Source organism: Coturnix japonica, chromosome 3 (assembly GCF_054131305.1).
Source record: "Coturnix japonica strain WE chromosome 3, WE-NBRP24, whole genome shotgun sequence".
In the NCBI taxonomy this organism is placed as follows: domain Eukaryota; kingdom Metazoa; phylum Chordata; class Aves; order Galliformes; family Phasianidae; genus Coturnix; species Coturnix japonica.
The window spans coordinates 88035779-88063602 of record NC_140665.1 but is presented as its reverse complement, the minus strand read 5'-3'; the positions used below and the strand labels follow the sequence as shown (position 1 = coordinate 88063602).

Here is a 27824-nt window from a genome sequence, read left to right as displayed (position 1 = left end):
AGGGCCCGTCTTGTTTAACATCTCCATTGATGACCTACATGAGTGAATTGAGTGTACTCTCAGTAAGTTTACAGATGAAACCAAGTTGGGAGGTGGTGCTGATCTGCCTGAGGGTAGAGAGCCCCTCCAGAGGGATCTGGATAGGCTGAATCGCTGGGCTGAGGTGAATGGGATGAGGTTCGACAAGGCCAAGTGCTGGGTCCTGCACTTTGGCCACAATAACCCCATGCAGCGCTATAGGCTTGGGGCGGAGTGGCTGGATGACTGTGAAAAGGAAAGGGACCTGGGGGTGTTGGTTGATGCTTGGTTGAACATGAACCGACAATGTGCCCAGGTGGCCAAAAAGGCCAACAGCATTCTGACCTGTATAAGAAATGTGTGGCCAGCAGGAGCAGAGAGGTGATCATCCCTCTGTACTCAGCACTGGTAAGGCCACATCTTGAGTACTGTGTTCAGTTTTGGGCTCCTCGCTACAAGAAGGACATTGAAGCCCTGGAACGTGTTCAGAGAAGGGCAACAAAACTTGTGAGGGGTCTGGAGCACAAGTCTTACGAGGAACAGCTCAGAGAGCTGGGATTGTTTAGCCTGGAGAAGAGGAGGCTCAGGGGAGACCTCATTGCACTCTACAACTTCCTGAAGGGAGGTTGTGATGAGGAGGGGCTTGGCCTCTTCTGCCAGGCAACAAACAGGACCATTTCCTCAAAATGGCCACAAGTTGTATCAGATGAGGTTTAGACTGGATATAAGAAGGAACCTTTTCTCTCAGAGAGTGATCAGGCACAGGAATAGCCTGCCCAGGGAGGTGGTGGAATCATCATCACTGGCAGTGTTCAAGAGGCATCTGGATAGGGAGCTAGGAGATATGGTTAGGGGTTTTCTGTAGGTATGGTAAAGGGAGGATGGTTGGACTAGATGATCTTATAGGTCCTTTCCAACCTTGTGATTCTGCAATTCTCTGATTCTATGAAACTTGATGGTCTTTGTGAGTCCCTTTCAACTTGGGCATTCTGTGATTCTGTGATGGCCAAAGAGAAGGTGACTGGCCTTTGCAAATATGTGTTTTGCTTGATGTTTGCATGTTGCAAATCACTGAGAAGGAGGCAGTGTGGAAACAATGTACACAAATTGAGTTTTATTAAAGTATTTGGTGTAGTTTCATTTAATAAATTATTTAGAAATGAGAAGACATAATACAACACCAGATACAGAGTCACAAAATAGTCTAGGTTTGAAAATAACTTCAAGATCATCAAGTCCAAGCATTAGCCTAACAGTGTCCCATCACTAAACCATATTCCATGTTCTGTCATTTATGTCAGAAGGAAAAAAATCATGTTGGATAAATTAGTTCCATTGGTTCTTAAGTAGCTCAGGTACACTTCAGCGTGCATTCAAGTTAATGAGACTGAAAATAATCATACAAGATGTAATTGAGAGGGAACTGTGTGTTAGGGGGAATTCATTGTGGTTCACCAGGTGAATCCTTGGAGACAAAAATGTAATTTCAGTCAGAATTGACTCCAATCTCATGTGCCTTACTTTCATGTGTGAATTCCAGTTAGATAGTTCCTGCAGTGTTCCTTGAGTCCATTCTCAGACTCTGCATTTAGTTTTGTTCAGATTATCTTTCTGCAGATTTTCTGTATGTGTTTTCTTGAAAACCAACTATTGTGGTTATTTGTTACTTTGACTGATCCACTTTGAAGTTTGTCATTTCTATACAGCCAGCTGAAGTAGGAGTTCCAGCAGTGAAGTCATGCGCTGAGATTGCACTGCTGTAGTCTATGAAACCACTGCTATTGTAGATCGAAGGTAGGTCTTTAGTTAGAAATTTATTCAGATTTATGTCAATATGTAGATGGTTGCATTTTTCCAGCGTAACTTTTCTTTTTATGAGAGAAGATCTTACGTCACCAGGGCATGTATTCCAGTGCAGATCTGAACAGCAGTAGGAAATCACTCATGAAAGAGGAAGTGGCAATTTCTATATTGATAGTTTACTGTCTAAGTTGACTGTATGTTTTTAAGGTGGGAGGATAGTTGGAACAACCTAACTGGAAATATCATTGCAGATATGGTAGCAACAGAAAAAAACAACTTCTATAGATCTGTTACCATAGCAAACATTTCCTGACTTTGACTGATCTCTGGTACTCTAGTCTCCATCCTAAACATGTCCAGTGTCACACACCATTCATTTACATAGTATAAATGGTAAATAAACAAGACATATAATGATTCTGTAGGTAGCTGACAGCTAGTTGCACAATGGACTCACCATCTTCTGCTTTGTGAAAACCACTGTATACATGATTGATGTTGACTGTTTAGAGTAGTGTGGTTACAATAAGAGGTTCCAGTTTGACTTAGTCTTTCCTTCTGAAATTCCAGCTGTCAGTGCGCTTTCCAAAAATTCCAACTTACAAACTCCCTTGCCTTGTTCCAGTTCTCTTCAGCTGGAATAATCAAGGACTACATCTATGTCTGTGAATAAAACAGGCCATAGTCTACTCATTTAATACTGTGTCCAGCTGCTGCAGCATGGCTTGAGTCCATATAGTTATGCTTTAGCATTTTGAAATAGGACGACTACATTTGGATTGCTTCCTCGGAATGATCCCTAACCAGTACCACTGTACTGTCCCTGGACATTGTTGGAAGGATGTTAGGTAATTCAAATCAAAATCATGCCAGGGCTTCAATAGAAGTTTAACAGTATGAATAATTAAGCATCAGTGCTTGGTTGCCTGTCCTGCCCCTGATTAGATTACACTAGAATGACTGTAACCAGAGTGGCGAATTCCACTTTGTATTTACTTTCTCCTTATTTTATGGCATTATTCACCTTTCTCTGCTGCTAAAAGATGGGAAAATGGAATAATGTACATGAAGAAGCTAAATAAAGTGATAGGGAAAAAAGGAACAATCCACTTAGCACTTACGTTTCAAATGAAGTGAAGTCTGTCATTCGTTCACACAGAAATCTTTGTCCTTCCAGGTCCCTTGCCACTGAAATCATTGAGGGTATAGAAAGAGAGACAGGAAGAAAAAAATTCAGCAATATTACATTTTGCAGTTCTCCTGTTCTCTAGAGTCTTAGTGAGATGTGCCTCTATCTCCTCTGGCAGTTACATCAGATTATTATCATAATCTGCATAATCAAGCACAATCAAATATAATTAATTAAATTTATAACAGACGCCAGGCTAATCCAATAGGATACATCTCAGTCCATGTAATTCATGCAATCACAAGCATCCATCCCATCTAAAGCATCCATAATACCCCATCAACCTGTTCCTGTATAAGTTTGTCTACGATTGCAATATAAAGATGATTCTTTTTGGGTGGATCCTTAATTCCATCCTCCCTGCAGTTCCTTTTGTGTCATATTAGATATAAATTCCATCAACTTCATTTACAGCCAGACAAGAAAAATAATACATTGCAGGGAATAATTAAACCAATATATTTCAGATCTCTAGCTTAGGATAAGAAAAATCACATCCCAGGATGCATATTTATTTTTGTTCTCTGCCTGTAGATGAAATCTCAATGGCTAGTTCACATGAAAACATGTTCAGTACGGACACCAGTCAGATACTTGAACAACACTATTGAAAAGAGATTATGTATGCCTACAGTAACAGTTTCCAACCTGTATTTCACAAATTTGTACGTGAAAAAGAAAACATTAACGGAAAATGTGTTCTCCAGACTACATCGTTTGCAAAACAGTAATATTGGATAGGGATGTAGGTAGGGGTTGCTGTCTCCTGAGAAACCTCTGCAGTAGCTCCATGAGAAGCTCCATATCAAGAGCTGTCTTAGTGGGTGTTCTCCCATCAGTACAGCCGGTCCTCTGCTCCCCTGCTGTCTCTCTGCTGTATCTCAGCATTTGGAGAATAGCTTTGGCTGCCTCATTGTGTGCTGCCCTGCTGAGTTCTGGAAACGTGAGAGAAAGAGAGAAACTGCTGCACTTCACTGAGTCATTATGAATCTATGAGAGAGAGCATCTCTTTTCCCTCATATATACTTCCTGGGGAGCAAAAATAGGATTAAATGAGTACCAGCCATCAGCTAAAGATGTCTCATAATTTGTTGCATCGTGAATCAGGTTAAAAAAGTTAGGGACTGACTGAGCCCAATTATGGTCCTCAAATAAGTGTGATCTGAGGAGGTTCACTGGCTATATTGTATTGTCTTGGCAAATTTGAATGCCATTTCTGATCACAGCTACTCTCAATGAGTTCCTTCTCAAACCAAAACATGTGCCTTGATACCAAATACTGCAGATGCTGCAAGCCATTCATAGCTGGACCAACTGGACAGGGACATGAAAACCCTAAGAACTTCTAAGTCAGCCCTTTTTTCAGCTAGGGTTGGATCAGATGGCATCCAGAGGTATGTGAGATGCTCTAAGATCAAAGAAAGGCAAGGAGTATCTTGAGATGTAAAGAAGAAATCCTAAGCTGAGCACATCATTGTGGGCCAGAAATTAGATAATTTAATTTAAAAAAAATAAAAAATAAAAAAAGGTGAGACTATTACCAGAAGTAAAAATATCACAAATGTGGTCTTGTTAGAGGAGCTTCATCAAGTGCCTTCAGGATTATCTTCCAAAACTGTAGAGTTTATACCTGTGTCAAGTAGCTCATAGGGTATTTTTGGTAGGAAAACATGGATGATTAGAAAATAACTGTATTTTAAAAAATATGTTGTAAATTCATTCTTCTGGATGTTCCGATCCTATATCGCAATTCCTACATGATTTTATGTTATTAATGGGAATGACCCAAGAACCTCTGTATTCTACTAATACTTCATGTGAATATTTGGAGTTTAGAGTGCTAATCATGTAAGTCTAACATACATAAGGCATAATAAGAAACTGCAAGAATGACTTAAGGAGATGAGAGTCTCATCTCATTGAGATGAGAATACACTGCTTTGTATGGAAACCAAAGTCTTAAAAAACCCTTCTATGCTGAAGTATTTTTTTGATATTGATTGTTTCAAATATTTTTTAATACAAACCACTCCTCAACAAACAAAATAATTCAGATCCGTAAGAATGCCTTTTAGTCTTTAGGAGAAAAAAAAAAAAAAAAAATAGTACTTATTTTTCCAGTGAGCAAAACAAGGTAAAATGTAGAACACGTAGAAAATAAGAATTTAAAAATGTAACAAGGTAAAAAACAAACAAACAAACAAACAAAAAAAAAACGAAAGAAAGAAGAAGAAAATACATGGTAAGCCAGTAAACTATGTTCAATTTTTAAATGCCTGTACAGGCTTGCTCTGTATTCTTTGCACTTTCTTTATAATACTAAATCCTACTGTGATGTGCTGTGTTCTTTTATCTCAGACCATCCTTGCCATGACTAATTACTCCTATTCTTAATTTATTTTACTTTGAACATTGGTTATTATTTGAATATTGTAGTTATTACAGGAGATTCAAAGAAGTAAAGCCTAGTATTATAGCTATTATAAGTAAGTGTAGCAGTCTGAGGGGGTGGATTTAGATACACACATGTCTAATATAATAAACAAAGTGTATCAAATACAGAAGTGAACAGATTTTTTTGTTTTTAGTTTTTTGTGTTCTTTTTTTTTCTTTTTTTTCTTTTTGCTGTCAATAGGTAATATAAGGTCCATAAAGGAATCAACAGCTTTAAAGATAAACAGTTTGTGTCTTTACCTAAAGCAATGTAAAAGAACTTCAGGAGTTTTTGAAAGATATGAAAAACTGCACAAGGTCGACTTCAGTTTTCAGTGTGTGCCTCAAATAGGCAATTATAAAGGCTTGTGCTCTGATCCAAATCTCGTATCAATAGGTGTATTCAATCTTCTAGAGATTTTGCTTAGTAGAGTTGCATATGTGTTCTGTTTTTCTTCAGTGTGGAGTGGAGGAGTAACCAAAACAGAAGTTGCTGTAAGGTCACAAAGTTTTCCACATTATCATTTTCCTTACTCTCAAGATTTTTCCATTCAATTGTACATTCAGTGTATGAAGAACCTTATCCCATATGATGTAATGTGTAAAATTAGGGTATTTGCTAAATATGCATGTACTTCATTTTACAGATTAGGTGAAGGGTGAAATGGTAGCATAGTAGTGACATATGCTGAGCACTTAAGAACTAAGAATCAGTGGCAAGAGCGGTGAATTGTCCTACAACAGGTGATGCTGTATGGATAATGAAGCCATCTATCTGGGCAGGAAGCCTATATGACCACATGTAGATTCAGCTTGTTAGCCATCATGTTTTCCCATGCTTAGGAGAAACTGAGTAATTTGATACACAGATCACAGATTTGGAAATTCTTGTTTCTTTGGTTTTCAATAGGAGTATAGATGTTATTATTACTGGAGTATCATTGCCTCTCTCTGCAGAATCTCTCAAACTAACTACTATATATTATCATACTAAAATGAACGTACTGTTTTGCATTACTCCTTACACTAAAACCATAGCAAGCCATTTGTTCTGTCAAAAAAATAAAAATAAAAAAATGATAGCATATATAAATGATTGAAACAAAAGGAGGTAGCATGGATATAGAGGCTACAGCCCTTATTTGACAGTGACTCCTTGTATGACATAGTCACTCACCTGCTTTGTATCTCAATTTCCCATCTGTAAAATGGGCTTAAAATACCTACCTCACAGGGGTGTTGTGAGGCTTGTTAATATAATGTTTGTAAAGTGCTTTGAGATCCTTGGATGAAAGGTGTGATAAGAAATCAAATTATTCACTTTTTTTTTTGTTATTGTTTTTTTTTTTTTTACTGCAATAGAAGAGTGCACTTTTGTTCAGATGGCTAAAGACTTACAGCTCTTAAATCTATTTCACATACTCTTCACTAATATTTGTCGATCTAGCATTTGTTTTATCTACTGGGAGTCAAACAAAACAAATTTTGCATTCACTAGTATCTAAATTGCTGTAGTATTCTGGGAATGAGGGCTAAAATAATCTAATATTCTTTTTAAACTGTGTTGCATATTTTTTTTCCATGCAACCCCAAATCTTGCTTTAGCGGCTCTTCACCTAATTAGCTGACTTGTTTCTTTTTGACACACTTAGATGCTTCTCCAAATGAAAAAACAAACAAACAACCATTTGAGTCAGTGGTTCCAGAAGTCCTGTAAGGAATAGATTAGGCTGTTTAGTCCTATATACTTTAGTCCTATACGAACAACCATTAAATTACATCACGTAAAGGTTGGTAGAAGTTACAGGTTAACTCTTAAGGAAGCATAGAAATGTGAGGTATAATCAAGATTAGATTTGACACAACTGAATAAAAGATACTTATTTTCACATAGGCTGGCGTATTTTGTAGAAGTGAACTAGGACTCAATCTAATTTAGTACTTAAACTTTCAGTTTAATAAATAAGTGACAAGGATGCCTCACTAGATCAGGTCAGAAGCCTCAGCATACAACAGACTTATTGAGGAGATGATACAGTATGCATAAACAGTGTATTTGTTGGAATTAACTGCTTCATAGTGATAAGAAACATGTGAAAAAATGGTTGTTAAAGAAAGTAGCAGATCTAAGAAAAGGACAAAAATAGAAAGAGGAGGAATGAATCTAGATTAAAATATGTTTTCCTTCCTCTCTCATCCAGTATTCGTGTTTTTCACCTTTCTCCTCCACCACCTTTTTTTCTTCTTCTTTTTAGGACTGAACGGGCAGGAGCCTTGAAAAGGATATTACCAAACAGAATAAAAAATATTATAGTTACAGCTTTCACCCAGCTTCACCTACTCAAAAGGAATTTACATGTCTTCATTCATACAGTATGTGACTCATATTTTGACTTTTTACTGTTGTGGAGGCAAGCTATAACACATTCCTCCCTTGATAATCATTTACATGACTCTTACTCATGTAAAAATAAAAACACAAAATAACTTTAGGTAGGAAAAAAACCCTCAATTTTATTTATTTATTTATTTTTAACATTTCAGGAGTTGGCTTAGAATAGTCACTTCTTACCTGAACAGTTCTATGGATTTTTTTTTTAATTATTATTTTTTTTCCCCCATGCATTATTTCAGTATCCTGTTAAATCTGGACTGATTTCAACAATTTTTCTCTATATTTCATGCTAAGCTTGAAGGCACTGCTTCTTTAATTACTTTGATACTCCTTCTTCTACATCTGAATGCCCATCAGATCTAGCAACAAGAAATGCAACAGTTTCTACTTAACAGTCTTCTTGGCAATGGATTTTAGTCTTAAACCTAAATAATTGGGGTATTCATTTGTACATTTTGCTTTAGAAATCAATCAGTAGTATATTGAAAAATTTGATTTTCTGATAAAGCAAACTAATTATCAAGTAATCCTTAAATACTTCTATGCAGACATTCAGGGTGATTTTTTTTTTACATAGGAAGCATAAGGGACATCCCATACTGTTAAAAACTGATACTCAGATATATGTAGTTTTTAGTAGACAGAAACATTAATATGAATAATGATTATCTTGAGAATAACAGCAACTAAAATAAAACCATCCTTGATGGTAAATAGGTAACTCACTGCTGGCTTGTTACGTGAAAATAACATATACACTTTCCTGCTAATTATCTTCCTACTGTATTCAAATAGATAACAGATAATATATAGTAATTTCTATGTAGAGCTTCCTTTACCTAGATGTAGCCTAGTCATATATCAGGTCTGCTGCTTAACTACAGCCTACTATCATCCCAGGATCCCTAACCACTGTGTAGAAGCAAAACTATCTTGTGGCTATAATTATTGATTATTGTGCTGTTGACCTTTGTATTTAAAACTCTGATTTACTCTCTTGTCCACTGACTTGAAAATTACTTTTATCAAAAATTATTTTTCTGTGATCAAAATGTTAGTATACAAGCCACCTACTACCTGAACTTTTTCCTCTTCATTTTGCTTAGCCCAAAACATAAAGTCACACTTTAGAAAGTGCTCCATATCTAGGTGTACCACTGATGCAAATACATCTGAACAGAAAATACGATATTAACAAGTTGATGAACTAGCATTTGACTAGGTGTTAATGGTCGTATCTCTACTGATTTCTTTGAGTTTGCAATAGATTGAAAAACTGGCCTAACACGTCAACATAATGACAGACTTAGGAAATTTCCTAAATTCAGTTTGTGATGCTAAACATTTAAATATTGCTTGAGTAGTTGATAATCAAAAGTAGAACTTGAGATATTTGTTAATAAGCCCTGCTGATTGTGTATCTGTTTTAAGAACGGGTCTAATAATAACATAACTTCTGAGTGAACATGAGATATCAGAAAGTGCTCTCTGGATGATATTCATCTGACCAAATACAGATATCTTTAAGGTAGGCATCTGCTCTGAGCCCATTTGTTGTCAATGAAGAGAAACAGGCACTTCCAGAAAGTAATTCATTTAATTCTGAGGAAGATACCTTAGCCAGATCATGTGGATTATACCCTTAAAGTGTCTGCCTCTTTTACTGATCAAGGATGGGAATATTGAGTAGCTTTCTGGGATACAGATGCCTGCCTTACTCATGTCTAAAGTTAGGTGAAATGAATTTCACCCTTAGGGCTTTGCACTGGATCAGTCTTAATCCTTACTTTCCCCTTACTTTTCAACAGTTACTAAAGCAAAGCTAAGTAAAAAACTTAATACCTCTGCACCTCTACGTCACACTACACAGGGTCGTAGCTGGCAGCCCTACCGTACATACATGTATAACCATATAATTTGGGCTAGCATATTAACTTAAAATTGCATTATGCATATAATTGCTTCTGTCTTCCATTCCTATAACAGCTCTTTTAAAATTCTTACTCCTCCACAGTTGATGGAATTAAACTAAGAGATTGTGATTTCTACTGTTGGATCCACTAAGTAAAATGTTATTTTGATCTTAGCATATAGTCACTGGTTCTACTGTTAATGGTGTGTATGGTGTTAAAAAAAATTACCATTTCCTGTTTGGTGTATATTTTTTTTTCTCTTTCGGTGAATGCTATTCATCATTAAGAGAATAAAACCAGTAGTGTTCACTCCTTTCCCATTTACCATATTTACAGGATATACAGGAGTGAGAAACATTTGAAACCTAGGCAATTATGTTCTGTTAGTAACTTGGTTGCAGTAAACCCCATAAGACTAAATTTAGAGGTGTGAAAGAGAAGCTGAAGTTTGTATGCCATAATATTTTATCAGTAGTAGTAATCAGCATTTTGATTGTCTTGATCTTATCAGTACTGTGAAATAAATTCTTGTGAATAGCAGGAAAACAAAAATAACCTTATGGACTATAGAGAAATTCACTTAATAAAACTTAACTGCACATGGGCCTTAGTTGAATAGAATTGCTGTGTAATTAACAATATCTGACATGCAGTTTGTTTTCTGTCCATGTGATTGCAACAACAGTTCCAATTGTAGCCACTTTTTTTCTTTTCTTTTCCTTTTTCTTTCTTTCTTTGTTTCTTTCTTTGTTTCTGTTTTTTATGCAGAAGACCATCAAATGAATTGTCACAATACTCGAATAATGCAAGACACAGAAAAAGACGATAACAATAATGATGAGTATGATAATTACGATGAACTGGTGGCCAAGTCATTGTTAAATCTTGGTAAAATTGCTGAGGATGCAGCATACAGAGCCAGGACAGAATCAGAAATGAACAGCAATACATCTAATAGTCTGGAAGATGATAGTGACAAAAATGAAAATATTGGTCGGAAAAGTGAGCTGAGTTTAGACTTAGACAGTGATGTTGTTAGGGAAACAGTGGACTCCCTTAAATTACTAGCACAAGGACATGGTGTAGTGCTATCAGAAAACATTAATGATAGAAATTATGCAGACAATACTTCTCAGCAAGATAATAGGAATATGAACTTTGTAATGTTAGGGAAGCCTGTGAACAATGGACTTACGGAAAAAATGGTGGAGGAGAGTGATGAAGAGGTGTGTCTCAGCAGTTTGGAATGCTTAAGGAACCAGTGTTTTGATCTGGCTAGGAAACTCAGTGAGACAAACCCACAGGAAAGAAATCAACAGCAAAACATGAACACTCGTCAGCATGTCAGGCAAGAAGATGACTTCCAAGGAAGAACACCAGACCGGAATTACTCTGATATGATGAACCTAATGAGGCTTGAAGAACAGTTGAGCCCCAGATCTAGGACTTTTTCTAGCTGTGCAAAGGAGGATGGTTGTCATGAAAGAGACGATGATACCACCTCTGTTACTTCAGATAGGTCTGAAGAAGTGTTTGATATGACAAAAGGTAACTTAACCCTGCTTGAGAAAGCAATTGCTTTGGAAACAGAGAGAGCAAAAGCCATGAGAGAAAAAATGGCAGTGGAAGCTGGAAGGAGGGATAATATGAGATCATTTGAGGAACAATCTCCAAGACAACTTTCTGGGGATGACAGGAAGCCTAAACCCAGTGACGGCCATGTCAAAAAGCCATATTATGGTAAAGGTAATATTTCTATATACTGTATGTTATGTCATGAGAAAGTATGAACATGTTAAGTTTTGCATAGAATTCTGAAATGAATTTATTAATTCCACAAAATGCTAAATTTGTTTAAATTGTGGTAGTATGGCATGATTGTAAATTAGTTTCATGCTGTGAATATTAAAAATTATTTTGTTCTACAATGTTAGAAATATGCACAGTATTTCAGTGGATATCATTTGGCTAAACTGAAAAAATAAGTTTTCAGGGAAATAAACAAGAGATCATGTTGAAAGAGGCAAAGATTTTTCTCATATTTAATATATTTTATAGTGATTATTAAAAATGTGAGAGAGTGGAGTTTTGGTAGCAGGTAGTCAATCAGCTTTGAAGTGCATATTTTACAGGTTGGATTGGGTAGGTGGCATTGTGATTTATAAAATTATCATCAAATGACAGTTATTGATGAAGCCTCTCCCATCTAAAATGTAGAATTGCCTGATAGAAATTGAACAGTATCAGAATGACCGATAACATGAGATAGGGGCAGTGACTGCACATTAATTATCTTAAGATAGTAAGGTAATGGAAACCATTTGCTATGCAAGGCATGGTGTGGCCTGGGCTGAGATCAATAGCAATTTATTTCTTATGTGCATTCCACTTCACTGGTTTCATTCCATTGTGGAAACAGTTAAGGTGCTGCCTTGACCATAATTCAATATAAAAGACAGACACACACACACAGAGTATATACACACAGAAAAAAAATAAATAAAATAAAAAAACATCAAAAAAGGCAAACTAAAGGTTAACTTCGGAATACTTTTAATTTATGAGATTATCCTCGTTATGGTGTAATTATTTTACCACATTCCTCTGTAACATATCTACATCTGTACCTGCAGGGCTGTGTTGTATAAATTATTCGATACCTCCTGAAATTCACCAAACACCTTTAATTCCCATTGACTTTAGTGGAAGTTGAGGACATGCCATTATTTCTTGGGAGCTGCTAAGTAGGGACTTCTATTTGTTACTGTAATAATAGATTCATTTCTGAAAATGAACTGAGATGTTGAGCATTTTCCTACTCTTTATATATCTCTTTTTTGAAAGACTAATATCATCCTGAGACATTCAGGTAGTCAGAAAACATCTTGGTCCAAGAAAGGTTTTGATTTTTTTTTTACAAAACTTTAAAAAAGGTAATGTCCAGTCTCTTAGATAAGGATGGAAATTACTAGTCATATACTCTTGTGAGATGTATTGTAGCAAAGTGTTGTTGGTTTTAACCAAATATACATATATATGGTCTGGTGAAGGCTATTGTGATGTTGGGTATTTGGGAAAGACAACTTTAGTTTATTGCATTTCTACGTGGATGTTGTTTTAAATATTGTTCACATATATCACACACTAGGTGCCCTTTCCCTAAGAATATGCATCTTCAATAAAACTACAGGAAAAAAAAAAAAAGAAAGGAAAAACAATATTAATTTTTCAAGAGCTTTTTAACTGTTCTGTTGTTCAGTTCTTCCAATCTTTATAGACATAGACTATATGCATTTATGCATATAGATCTGCTATCTCCAAAAAGACAATATAAGTAAAAGACAAAAGAAGTAGTGTGGACTTAATATTACAGTAAATTATTGAGCTTCTTTGAAACATCCTGCCCTTTAGGAGCTGCAGGCTGAAATGATAATAGGTCCAGACCCCAGCCAGGGAACCAAAAGACTGTGCTGGGTGTTGTGGTCGTTTGGGCCAAAGAATGTTGTGTTTGGACCAAGATATGTAGTGCAAGTTTGGACTGAGAAACATATTGGAGTGGTTAGTTGTATGCTTTCTTTAATTAAGGCAAGAAAGAAAAGATGATTCCTTCCTTACATTAAGAAGGTAGCTGTTGAGAAAGGAAGCTTTAAGTTAGACAGCTGCTTATATCATTTGTTCTCAACTCACATATAATCTTCCAAATACTCCTAGAAGAGATATCCAAAGAGATATATGATATGATGAAGTGGAAACTTTGTGGGTACCCAGGTTTGCAATAAAAAATACTTCAAGACTTCTGACTTGAACAATTAAGGGACTGCTAACTAATTTTTCCCTGCAGTTTAGAGCTTTTGTCTGAAATTTAGTGAATTTAAAAACCTTTTGAGTCCTGTAACAACCATCACTCAGGCAAAATAGCCATTGTGACAAGGAGTGAAAAAATGTTGCAGAATTAAATATCAGTATGCAATATTTCTCCCCTTTGTCAATAAAGGATTTGCAGAAGATTGTCCAGTGTTCTGTAAAAAAGTTATGGAAAGTTTAATCAGATGTCTTCCATTAAAAGCAATGGGAAATTTTTACAATTTTATGTAAGTTTTGAAATAATTATGAAGAGTATACAGCATCTTTTCTGGCTCATTAGACCATAAAGGCTCCTAAGGATCTGTTACGTGCAATAACTTTAGAGCACAGTCTTGAATGCATTAGAGAATTGTCTTGACACTTTAAGTGTCAGGATCCTCAATTGCTCCAAACTAGAATAGCTTCATTAACTTCTGTGGAGCTATGGCAACATGAAGTAGGTAAAGTTCTTCTAAATTAAAATCTATAAAAAGCCGTTATGGTCTACTAATCATCTACATTTTTTACAGTCCTCAAATGTTGTTATATTTACATAATTTGTATTTCATTTATGTTACCTTTTCACATATCTAATACTTTTATACATTCAAAAGTTCTTGACATGAAGAGTTGCTTAGAACTGTGTATGTATGTAGCTGTGGGCTTGATGTTCTAGTGGTCTCAGCACAGGCCTATTTGGAAAAACTTCTACTCCCTCCTTTGACATTCACTCCTTCTGTGGCCTTGGTTTTAATTTTTTGATCTCTTTGTTTCAATTTCCTTAAGTACAAGGTTATGGTATTTTCAGGAGTGTTGTGATAACTCTGTTGCACTTTGAAGATGGGCTTGTATGTACATTTATTTATTAACAAAGAGAATAAAATGAAGAACTGTACTTTACAGTCAACATACAGGCTAAGTAAAATAAAACTTTCACAATTAGGGATTCCATTTGCAAAAGTTAATTTTTAAATATTGTATTATAATTGAAGAATGTATTTAAAACATGGAGAATCACTTACAGTGAGCTGAAGTATTTTGTTAAAATGAAGGCGTTTCTGAAGGACATGGAGTATAAGAGTTTATTTGCATAAAACTACCAGAGGGAAATCAAGGAAAAATAAGCTCTGGATTCTGTTTACTAAAGCTTTAAAAAATGGATTGTGTGTGAAGGTCTGCAAGTACTGAAATTGCCACTAATTGCACTGAGGGGCTGCATTTGTTAAAGCTGGGATGGCATTCAATGCAAGAAAGATCTCGTGGAAAATGTGCAGTAAAATTTTATTTTCCAGAGGAAAAAGCATTAATCCTGAAGCAGAGCAATGATGAGAACAGGAAAATATACTTAAATGAGGATAACTCCGACTGGGTATTGAAAGGATGCTGAACTGGAAAAAAAGAAAAAAGGAAAGGGAATAATGGTTAACTTTGACCTAAAATGGTAGCAGTGAGAGTATTCTGAATTTTATTCCTTCGATACTCATGTAAACATTTGTACTAGTCTCAAAGTTTGACTACTGTGGTCAAGATGATGTGATATGATATTTATCATGTGCTGTGCTGGGCTGGAAGGCTAGTAATGTTATTTACAGATGTTCTGTAAAAGGAAACCAGCTGATGAAGTATGTGAACACATTCTAGTTCAGGATTAATTTCACCAGCAGTTCCACTACTTGGCAGAAAACTTTATCTTGTTGGAAAAAAAAAGTCTCTTCTGACTTTTCATTGATTTGTAGACAGGAGATCCAACAACATTCTAAAAGATCATTAACCTTTTAAAGTTATGAATATTCAAACAGCATACATGCATTTTTGTTATGGCCCAAGTTTCCCCAGCAAATGTTATGTTCTGGAATTCTGATTACAATGTTTGCCCCTCCTTAATTTATTGAATAGAAAGGATTATGTACATAATTCATACTGCTTTATAAGGAATTTAAAGAAAATAGAGTAATTCACTCAGAGAGCCTTGGAAAAGGGATTTATTTGTGCAGAATCTTTGAATCGTTATGCTAAGGAGCTGGGTTTGCTACTGTCAGGAACTGAACTTCTATGACGGTACGTTTGTAGACTTCAATATATCAGGCAAGTAAGAATGTAAAGATGGGAAAGTCCAACAAGACAGTTTCCAAATGACCTTACACCCTTGAGCTGATGCTTGCCAGTGGAACATCGATAGACGACAATATGGCTTTGCTATAAAAGGTCACTTTCCAATCACTCTGGATGGGTATTGCTGTGATCATAGGACTCTGCAGTCTGAAAATGATATAATGGGATAAAAGTTCCAGAACTGTGTTAAGCAGTAGTGGTTTCTTTTTTTTCTTCTAGTTTTCTTATGAACATTTACCAAAGAGTAAATGAGATGATTAAATGAACCTTCTTACAGAAATGTGGAAAGCATCATTCACTTGACACATTTGTTGTAAATTATAGATCCCTCAAGAACAGAAAAGAAAGAGAGCAAATGTCCTACCCCTGGGTGTGATGGAACTGGCCATGTAACGGGGCTTTACCCCCATCACCGCAGTTTGTCAGGATGCCCACACAAAGATAGGGTCCCTCCAGAAAGTAAGTTCACATTGTTTCATGGAAACTGGGGATAAAACTACAAGGATTTTTCTGGCATGCTGTTAAAACTTTTTACTTTAAAAGTTAATTTTATTTTCCAGTATGGTTTGTCTCAACTTAGTCAACTGTTCTGTGTTACAATTTTTTTCCTTTATTCCATCATTTCCATTCTCTACTAACTTCTACACTAAAACAACAACTTTTAAAGCTGTATTCTTTGATTTTAATAATGCTAGGTCATTCATAACTAGATTTATTTAGCCAACAGACAAAAAGGTTTCACGAAGATGTGCACTGCTTTTACTTCTACGTGCTAATGTCACATCGTCTCTATTATTTTGTACAGGAATAATTTTATTTGAAAAACTTGCAACCCCCTTTCTCTGTTATTGTTGTATCTTAAACACAATTTATCTTAAACTAATTGATATTGTTAAAAATAACAATTTGGCTATCTAATTAGTTATAAAACTCAGGATTTTGAGCAATATTCCCCTGTGAATTACATGGGTGGAATTTCCTGTCACATCAGTGGATTCTGTGCAAAGGAAGTTCACCCATCCAGACACAGATCTAACCATAAGGAAGTGGGCTCCATTTTTTTATTTCACCTTCTTGACTGGTAGAAATGGCATAGTTCTCTTGAAGATAGTTAATCTATGCTGCTGCACCCCAGGCGTCTTGCTAACATCCAGTTAAAGTTGAAACTAATTTCAAAATGGAGTTATTTTGTTGAATCGTTTGGGCCTAAAATTTCTACTGTCCATTAGCACTTACAGACCTAACTTCAACAGAGTTTTAAGAGGCAAAAGGAAACTTTAAGACAGGGCTATAGTGATCTCCAATTTCCCAGGGAAACTAGACTCTGAAGGACAGGAAAGTGGAAATAGATCAACACAACAAGAGAAGCAGAAATAAGAAGTCTTCTCTTTCATAGTAGACTTCCAGAAATAACGAGGAAGTGCTTTAGGAAACTTTGCTGCATCTTGGTTGATCTCTGAACACAGTAGATCAGATAGGTTTATTTTTCACTTTGTAAGACCCTGTAAGTTTCTGTAACACAAGTTTTCTTTCAGTTGCTCAAAGTTCTCTAATTTTTATAAATGGTAAATAAAAAGCCCTGTAGAAGACTATGCAAATCAAAGAAGAATATAGCTTTAAACTGTTTGCATGCTCTTGTACCTACTAAAATGGAAAAGGTGAGCTCATCTTTTTATTTTTTTCCTGTGATGTTGGCCTTGTGAAGCATGTTTCAAGAACAGCTTTAAATAGTAGGAATTTCAGAGTAAAACTGCATCTATACATGTTTTAATATGTTGATGATGGGATGATGATGATGGTTATCATTTAATCAGTATATGTGGTTTGAATTCTCAAGTCTCTAAACAGTATTTATTCCGTTTTTTACTTAGACAAGGAATTCACTGATTCTGTTAGAATTTTGTTTTGAGTGAGAACTGAATGCAGATTTCCAGACTGAGTGCTTGAAAACAAAAAATTTGCAGGAGTTGGATAGCCTCTTTCCATGGAATGTTATATTGTCATCCAGCTCTGAGATGTGGATTCAGATATGTCTCACATAGCATGGAACTGTCTCATGTTACCAAAAAGCTTGTGATAATTTGGAACTTCATAGCTTGAGTTTTGATTCAGAGAAGACCTGCTCTAATCAGATGCAGGAGTAAGTTTTCCATCCAGTTTGCAATGGATGCAGATGTAAATCAGTTTACTAGCTTAAGCTTGTTCCTCTTGTTTCTTTTTTTTTTTTACAAAGGTTGGGTTGTTACTTTTTTCTAGTTGTTTCTTTATTATTACTATTATTCGTTGTTGTTTTGTTGTGGCTTTTTAAAAAATTATTATTATTTTTCCACCATCCCTCAATTTTTTACCTGCTTATTTTTAATTTTTAGTCTTTTTTAACAAAAATTCTCTCAATTTTACGTTTGTGGAAAATACAAGTTAAAACTTGAAAGGGCCAATTCTACTTATCTTGTAGGCTTAGGTATCTATGTGGATGTGGGCAGAACTGAGCCCTAAGTTGATTGGGCTGTCCTGTAGTTAGTATCAAATTCTAATCAGTGTTGCATTGAGGTGTATTTCAAGTAATCCAGTGTTCCACCAGTATAACTTGGCAGCAGATTTTCATTCTCAAGCTTGATACTGTGTGTGTAAAGTCATATATTAGGACTGCATACATTTCCTAGAAGAATTTTTGTAGTCCATAATTTTTTATTGGACTGTTGCTAGCTCGCTGTTTGCTGTTGAGCAGAACTTTGCTCTGTGTTTTTGTATGAGGATGTGGGTAGTCTCGCACTTCTTTGTTGCATTGGAGAGACATTTGGTTATAGGTTCCGTAGCCTTCATAACTTCCACTGTTGCCCTGTGTTAGAGTGTAGGGTCACAATACTTACTTCCCTCATCAGGCTTTATTGGCTATGTGTGTCATGTGTATTTTGAGGAATGCTGGTTGTTAATGAATCCTGCTTTGTTTTAAAATGGTTTCATATATACTGGGATTTGATTTTTTTTTCTTGTTTTCATACTCTGCTGTTTTCTCTTACTCTCCTTGTCAAGTTCTTGCCATGCATGAAAATGTTCTTAAGTGTCCTACACCAGGCTGCACAGGCCGGGGCCACGTAAATAGCAACAGGAATTCCCACCGAAGGTAAGGATGCCATCACTGGACACCAACCTAGAGGGAACAGTGCCTCCAAACTGCAGCCCTTCTAGCAGTCCATGGCAGGGGGGGAGTGTGAGTGTGTGTTCTGTTGTGTTGTTTTTGAGATTGACAGATGGTGCATCATGTGCTTTATCTGCTTTAAAGAGTGATATTTTTTCATGTATTTTCTGAGGAGGATAAATGTGCATTGGCCTCAGAATGGATGAATTGATCTGCAGAATACATTTCAAGCACCCTTAGCTTTTGGGGTGTATTTCTTTTGTTGTTGTTGTTTGTTTGTTTTGGCTGGTTTTGGTTTGTTATTTTTTTTTTTTTTTTTCCTCCTTTCTGTTTTGGTATTAGCAGTGATACAAAATGAGTATGACTCCCTTATGGGCATGTCAGAGGGAGACTGAAGGATCTGCCAACATCATCAAGACTAGGGCAGAGTTCTTGTCCTCACACTTCACTCTCTTCAGAGATTATTTTACACGAAAACTTCCACTCTGCTTCTAAAAATGGTTCTTTTTTATACATGAGAAACAGCATTTTAGGTACACAAGCCTTGTAAGAGTTAACTTTTCTACTAAAAATGTACTTCTGACCCTGAAGTACTCATTCACATCTATGGAAGATTATGAAAATGTCTCACTACATTTAAAAAATAAAAGCTAAAAATGTTTAATATAAATAGTCAAAAGGAGATCAAGAAAAAAGGTAACTTTTCTGCAGTTTCCTAAAATTAGTAATAGAATCTTACAGAATGGATGAAATTTCCCTTTTTTTTTTTTTTTTTTTTAAGATAAATATCAAAATTATCAAAATATTGCTGTAACTTTTAGTAGGTCATAGTATTCTCACAAAATACAAGGTCTTGCTTATTCCTTACAGTTTTTAAAAAATCCAGGAAATGTGGGTGGAGGGTATAAGGATGCAAGGTTCCTATTTAATTCCTTTTTTATCGTTAATTGTACCTTCAAAGCATAACGGACTACACAGGTACTGAATTCTCAGTCTTGTCAAGCTCTGTTTTACTGGAGCCCCATTAATTTACTGCATGCCTCCTGGAAGACTCTTGTGGGTGACTTACCTTGTACAATAAGCTCTGATTCCCCTTTATTCTCTGTAGTGATGCTGCTGTTAGATGCGGCAAAAATCTCTAAGAAGGCGTTATGGGATTTACTACTGCTTGAAGTAGCATTCACTTCTGGTTGAATATCCACTAGATTATTAGAGGTGTCTGAAAAGAGCACGTCAATAGAGAACTGCTGCCCTCTGGCACGACTCCAGAGCCCCCTCACCCTTCTGCAGAGCCAGGAAACTGAAGAAGGGCTGAAAAGAGCAGTCTGCAGTCTCTGCTCACCTCCTTCTGCAGCTTTTGGGGCATTTTGCTCTGCTTCACTATTTTGTATATATTTTTTTTTCCCGTAGAGAAGGGAACATCTGGGAATGCGCTGATTTGCCTTTCATTTTCTTTTCCTGTGGAGAGCACAGAGAACTGCGGTCACATAAGCACGCAATAGACCGTGACAAGGAAAGGGTCCCCTCCATTGTCAGGTCACAGGTTTTTACAGCTTCACTAAGAGCACCATCTGCTGGCATCATATACTTATTTTTTTACTGTTCTGCATCTATTTTTTTTTAATATTTTTTAAAGGGTTATTTTACTTACTGCAATAGCAGTTTAGCATTTGCAAATTTAATTGAATTTCAAGTGCAGAATTTCCTTTCATGTTACATCATCTATTATTAGAAAACATACCTTAGTGCTTGAAAGTCATGAACAATCACAAAGAATAATATACCTGAGATGTAGATTTAGAGACCTTAGGCCAAATTTTGCACTCATTTCTATAACTTGCTTTTGATGAAGCTGACTAAAGTGTGAAGCAGTGCAGAATTTGGCCTATATGGTGTTTAATCATCCTTAGAAGTCGTTTCATTGACAACATTTGTAGATTCATAAAGGTTACAAGTCTGCTGACAGAGCTGCACATTAGATCCCTGGTTATATTCTCCTCTCTTACTGATATGTTCACTGGCTGACATCCATAAATGATCTACCCACATACAGTCAGAGAAGAACAGTTCTAAGATCTACCGTGTAACTTTGAAAACAGAAGAAAGGGAGTCTAGAGAAAGTACATATGAACAAATAGCTTTTGGAAAGGCTTTTCCTTCAGATTCATCCTGATACAGACTAAGGAGGAGAAGGAGTAATTGGATCAGTGCTATAATGTGAAACTACGCAGGACAAGAAAATTAAATTTCCTTTCTGTAATTGCAGCCTCTCTGGATGTCCTATTGCTGCAGCAGAGAAACTGGCTAAAGCTCAAGAGAAGCATCAGAACTGTGATGTGTCAAAATCAAACCAGGCATCAGATCGGGTTTTAAGGTATTAGAAATCACTATAATACTTATTATTATGCAGAATTCATCACACATTCACCTAATCTGAGAATTTATATTTATATACATTGTATATACATATATATCTCCTTTAAAGAAGAGTTAGAATTAGGGCTTCTGGATCCAATTCTTACAGAGTATGTTTCCCACTCAATTTACATGGGGGAGGGTTGGTAATTATTTTGACAAATACATGTAAAGCTGAAAAGCTCATTTTTGTCTTAGGCATTGTTTGGTGTAAAGATGACTGCTGGAGTGCAAAGTCTAAGAACAGTGTGAAAAAAGTTGGTATCTTTTGGGAATAAACTAATATTTACCGGTAAGTCTTGGTTTTTTCAGCAGGCTTTTACTAGTAAATATCAGTTTAAATTAAACCAGAAGCCCTATTTGCATTACAAAAATGATTGTAGACCTTTTTTGCCAGGACACTTTGAAAAATGATGAATACAGCTTAGATCCCTAAATAAGGTTAGATAGTAGATCTTTGTTCCTCTACTCGCTTCCAGGAAGGGTGGAAAGAAATAAAATTTGTCCTAAATTTTATATGATCTTGAACCATTTGACATAATTATACTCCTCTTCATACATATAATATTCTTTATTAATTCAAAGCTATAACTAGCTTTCCACTATTGTCTCCTCTTTTGAGATATATGGGTGGAAAAAATATTATTTCTTCATGATTATTCCAGCCTTGTATTGATGATGCCCCAAGAGCTGCAGAATTTCTCAGCGGATACTGCGGTATTTGTGGGCTGGGATAGGTACATCCCTCTCAGCTGTCATTAGGAGCATGGAGGATGTGCCACAGCTTTAGTTCCCAGCATTTCCTATTTATCCCATTAGTTTCTTAGTACTTGATTATCTTCTTGATTTTAGATCTGATAGGGTTGCTTAAAATGAAAATTTGTATTATCAAGATTATTTTTTGCATATTCTCTTAAGCTTCATATAGCCTTAATATTAAAAAACAAAACAAAACACTATTTTGGTAGAACTAAGAACACAGATTTATTGCTCACATCTGTGGACCTTTTTTTTTTTTTTCTTGGGCCTACTGACTTCTTTCCTCAGATTGTTTTTGATGTTTTTTTTTCTTAACTGCCCCTAATTCAGATTATTCTACTTTTCATGTAGCATCTTAGGCAGTTTTCTTAGAAAAAGGTTCTTAAAGCCTGTTGATAAACAAGACCTTTTAAGAGAATAACAGTTTCTCATTGGTGGAAAAAGGCAAATAAAAAAATGCAGTGTTTTTTATCACTGTTCTTTAGGAATGACATACAAAGAAGGCAACTTCTCAAAAGCAGCATCCAGTTTGCAGGAAAACTCCTTAAGAAATTGCACTGCAGTCTTAATGTTGCTTGTGAGTCTGCCCTGTGTTTCACATTTTATCAGCAATTCAGATAACACTTTCATCTTATCTCCTGCTTCCCTTTTACCTTTAAGTCACTGAAGTACTTGAGAGGAAGAACTTGGGAGTTAATTACCATATTTACATGCAGGCAACTAATAGGGAGACAGTGATGTTCTGAGAAGTCTTGAATATTTGTCTTCATCCCAGTTTCCATCCAACTTTCATTTAGAATTTCTTAAAGAGAAATCAAATTCATAAGACCTCTGTTCCACAGAAATTTTGGATTTACTTTGAACGTACAAGAAATGAATTACATTTTTTGTTAGCTGAACATGGATTGTCTTGAGGTAGAATCAAAATAATATCCATTGTGTAGATGCTCTGTGCTTTGGAGGAATAAATATCCAAAGTGAGCAAACATAAATCAAATGAAATAGTATGACTAATAGGATTTTTTGGGTGATCTTTACATAAATATCCTAAATTATATGAAAATTAATTTATTCAGAAAAGCATAATATTCAAAATCTAATTCTTACTAGATGTCACATTCCATTTTGCCAACCTTCTTCTGGTTTTGACTCAGTTTCTGATCTTGCAGCTGTTCTTTCTATTCCCTCTGGTTGTAAATGCAGTAAAGAAAAAAAAGAGAGAGAGAAAAACTTGACAGTATGATTCTTGGTTCCAGCAGAAGCACCTAAGGTGTACTGTTCATCATCTTTACCTCCTGCTAAATGCAGTAGGTAGGCAAGCATCACTGCGTAGAACCTGCTTCCTTTGACCCATTTAAATAACGCTTTCTTGTATAGGAAAGGTTTCCAGGATCTGACCTTGCCTTATACATTGAAAGTTGACGACTTCTGCTCCCACATGCAGAAGAACATGTGACAGTGGAGGAGTTCGCTGCAGCATTCTTTCACTGAGATTTCACAACTTTCTTCAAGGGCCTGAAAGAGATCAGTTGGGACTTTTCCTGACTATCCTCCCTGATCCTAAAGGAAAGACAGATTTAGCTGATACCCATTTATTATTCATTCTGTCACGGGTTAACCGAAAATCTATCAGCGCCCGTGACAGGGGAGCAACATTCAGATAACTTTCTTTGAGGTATTTGTGTAGCGAGAGTTGCAGCTCCTGCCCGAACCTTGCATTTAAGGGTGAGCAGGACCTGTGAGGCAGCTGAAAGTCCACAGAAATGATGAGAGTCTCTTGTGTATTTCTCAAGATCAACCTGGAACTCTAAGCTGAAGAATGAAACCAGGCTAACTCCTATGGAAAACGTACAGGAGAACAGCATGCAACTCAGTTGAAAAAGATTTAGAGGAATCTCCATTAATTAAATCGAGCTTCAAGTGCTTTTTTTTTGGTTTGCTTGTTTGTTTGTTTTTTGACATTTAAAGGAATCTGTTCAAACTTCTGCTGTCAGTCTACTTGTCCTTCTTTGATTCACTTCCCAAAAGAGAAAATGTTTGCTATGTGATGCAATTACGAGGGGAAAGCAAAACCCTGTGGTATTTTAAAATAGAATTTTAAAATACTTTTAGATACAGGATACATTTAGCTGTATTAGAATTAATTTTGTCTAGGCTTTGTTCAAGAAAATATGTATTGTTTGTCTGCTGAAAATAACCAAACAAAGAAAATGCAATAATATATTGCTGTCTCGTGAGTGCAAGAAATAACTAAGATTTTCTAATCTGAACTATAAATTATGCACAAACACAGTAAACTGAACTGCATCTAACAAACTTTACATATCTTTAATTTCTAGGCCCATGTGCTTTGTTAAGCAATTGGAGATCCCTCAGTATGGCTACAGAAACAATGTCCCCACCACCACACCCCGCTCCAACTTGGCCAAGGAACTAGAGAAATACTCTAAGACTACGTTTGAATATAACAGTTATGACAACCATGCCTATGGCAAGAGAGCCATAGCTCCCAAGGTGCAATCCAGGGATATATCCCCCAAAGGATATGATGGTAGGAGGTGCACACTCTTATACATGAGAGACAAGTTTGCAGTTAATCATGTTGTTGTATATGTAAACATCATATAAATAAGACATGTTTTCATGTTCATATAGTATTATGAGGAATGCTGTCATGTGTGAGTTATTTTTAAAGGCCTTTTTAAAAAGCGTTGTTTTATACGGTGCTTGCTTCACAATTGTTGCACTGGCAAAAGAACATCTCCAGCTATTAAGCTCCTGGGATGTGCTGTGACTGCAGTAAAACTAAGGAATAGAACTAGTTCTTGTGGTGCAGGAACACTGCATTATGTTGCTGTCTGGGAGACGTGGCCTCATGGGTCACATTAGGATTCTCATTTTTGTACAGCAGTTCAAGTAACTCATAAAGATAACATACGTACTCTGTGGGGATGTGGAAGTGGAAAACCTGGACCTCATTGCACTTCAGAAATCTCTGCTACTTACTTAATGAGGCATTTGTGCTCATTTTATCCTTGCGAATACACCTGTAGAGTTCTCGGAGAAACCTCACATTACATGTAGAATTATACTGAAAGTGGCTTCAGTTCAAGTGAATACAATAGTGTCCATCAGGCAAGAGGATTTTGATTAGGGGATGAAAATTAACTACACTTACTACCATATGAAATTTCAAACAGGTGCCAGATTTTTTGTTAGGAAAACAGAAATAAATATACTATATAAAAAAATTTATGCTGTTGATTGAGCACAGATTTTGACATTTGAAGCTAGGCAGGTAGAGAAAGGGAACATTTATACAGCTCCCATCTTCATATCTCTAATTTTTTGGATATTTTGTTTTCGCTTAGAATCAACAGGCATATTTTTCCACTATATCAGAAAAGAGAAGAACTATGAAAGGCAGCTCATTTTTGAGTGAAAGGGGCCTTTTTTCTTCTTTCATACACTCATCACATTTGCCTGTGTCAGAGTAAAGGTTTGGGGATTACTAAAGACAATGCACTAACTGTAACTGTGATTAGTAAGCTAACAATATAAGAAAAACTGTTGCATATGTGCTCTGTCTACTCTTGCAAAGGGCAAGAATCAGTGTGTTACTAGAGAGCCTGTGAATATGCATATGTATGGATTGAATTACTGATGTTTGAGCAAGTAATGCATATTTTTTTTCTCATTTAAGACACTATTTCAGCAAAGAATTAGAAAGGATACTCTTTTCCAAATCATCAGAACTTGAAAATACATAGTAGCTTTAAACACAATTTCAACAGTGGTCTTAAATAATGAGATATTTGGGTAATGTAGCTATCTTTCTACATTCTCACCTTCCTTTGATATGAATTAGAGTTTTATTTTGATTGGGAATCTTTTTGTACTGGGACAAGCTTGTTTCATTGCTGAGTTATCTAAGCCACAGGGGACAGAGGAACACAAAGTACACATGATACATGGTAGTACAGCAAGCGTACGTTATTCCTGTGTACTGAGAAAAACTGTTGCCCATTATAGCTAAAGCAGGTTGTCTGACAAAGGCAGATTTCCAATGGATTTACTCCATACTTCTACCTCTGCAGGAAGTGGCACACAATGTAGCTGCATGTGATGTGTGTGTTGTTTGACCAGGCAAATATGCTGATTTGATCCCAGGCATCATTTGAGTTTTCATTTGTACCCAATCAATGAAATTCACAAAACATTTAGAATCCCTAGATCTTTAATATTACATAATCACTATATCATTATTGTCTTAAATGGACAAATGGCTTCAGAGTTCCTTAGGAAAATAACCTAAAGATGAAGTAAAATCCTGGCTGATATTCAGCGGGACAAAGATTTTGCTGACAGCTACTGGAAATAGTTGAATATGAGGCAATTTTAGGAAGAGTTTCTTAACTTAAAAGAGCCACTTTTCCTTGAGAAATTTTGAAGCATTTCTAAATGATCTCGTAGTTGTGTGTGAAATAAATTATTAATTATTTGTACCAAGACCACTGTGGAGATACTGGGTGTACACTTCTTATGTGTGTGTCGGCACATACACTTTTATATGAGAGCAGATGATTCTGTTTTGAGAAGTATTTTCATCTTGAAAATACTGAAAGAAAGCCTAAATTTTCTGGGGAACTTGCATCTATGTAGTAGTCAATTTTCCTGACCATATAAGATATGACAAACAGTTTAAGGGTGTGAAAAAATCAATAACTTCATGTTTCAGTCTTATTTTTATTCGTAAGCAAACATTGTACTTTCATCATCAGAGGAAGGCATTATATGTTCAAGAAGTGTATGGTTGTGAGTGACATGAACATATGTATCTCCTTTGTATTGTTTTCTTGATTTTTTTTTTGTTTGATTCAGTAAGCTTTAAGAACAAACAAACAACAATGGATACTTTGTATTGTGAGATAGGATGCTCCAGTAACTCCTGAAGAATAAGCCCTTGTTGTGTTTCTGCATTTGCTTTATCTTTTATACCAGTTTCATGGTTGTCCACATCTTGGGGTTTGCTGGGTTGTTGGTATACAGCAACAGATGTAAGAACAGTTAGACTCAGCGTGCAGCCCTTCCAGTTTCTCAGATGATGACAGAACTCCTCTCAACCCAACAATAATGGTGGTACCTTATGTCAAAACACTGAGAAAAAGTTAGGGGTGGGATTCATCTGACCATATCTAGAATTCTATTATGTATACCACCTATATCTGAACTAGTCACCCTTTTCAAATCCATAGAGGAAGATAGATGCTTCTTTAATGCCATTCATCTCCTAAAGTACACATTTAAATGAGGTGCATCATTGCCCAAAAATTCTAATTTTTTCTGTTGCTGATAGAGAAAGCTTGTAATGATTAGATCAGATACCTGAAATAAGGTGTGATGAATATCTCACTGCGCAAGTCATAAAGATCATTGAAACTGTAATTAATGTCCTTAATAAGTTCAGTATATAGGCAATACTGGGGATGGGCTTCTCTGATTAAGTTCCATTCCGAATATCAGAGTTTGCTCCTTTAAGTTGTTGAGGTCTTTCCTACTCCTCTGTTGTTAATTAGGAAGAGGAGCCTGCAGACTTAGAGATGTTCTCTGTAATTTGCCCCTAGACATGCCTGATAGACAGCCAGTATACAGGATGGAAATACAGTGGATTAGACTTGTATCTATTACTGATGGAAAAGGTGTCCTCTGTGTTTGGTTTCCCTGGTGGATTTTAAAGCACAGGTGGACTGGAGAGCTCCAGAATCTGGTTTCACAGAGTTGGGTGATGTAGGAAGCAGAATTATG

At 36.0% G+C, this 27824-nt stretch overlaps 1 protein-coding gene across 41 annotated transcripts in view; it reads left to right on the top strand.

Moving 5' to 3' along the window:
• The window catches only part of MYT1L (myelin transcription factor 1 like), a 274007-nt gene that overhangs the window by 188853 nt on the left and 57330 nt on the right, over positions 1-27824 (top strand). For 23 of the 41 annotated variants that reach the window (XR_014944905.1, XR_014944904.1, XM_085543910.1 and 20 more), the window contains 5 exons: positions 10520-11497; positions 16031-16165; positions 18740-18830; positions 21112-21219; positions 24359-24570. The exons of 2 other annotated variants lie outside the window; for them this stretch is intronic. Coding sequence is in view for 36 of the 39 variants with exons in the window: in XM_085543910.1 (XP_085400036.1) it covers positions 10520-11497; positions 16031-16165; positions 18740-18830; positions 21112-21219; positions 24359-24570 (1524 nt within the window). In the remaining 3 variants the exon portion in view is untranslated. Of the gene's footprint in view, positions 1-10519; positions 11498-16030; positions 16166-18739; positions 18831-21111; positions 21220-21458; positions 21553-24358; positions 24571-27824 lie in introns of all 41 variants that reach the window. 16 more of the 41 variants (XM_015859369.3, XM_032443418.2, XM_015859366.3 and 13 more) reach the window with 8 other exon arrangements.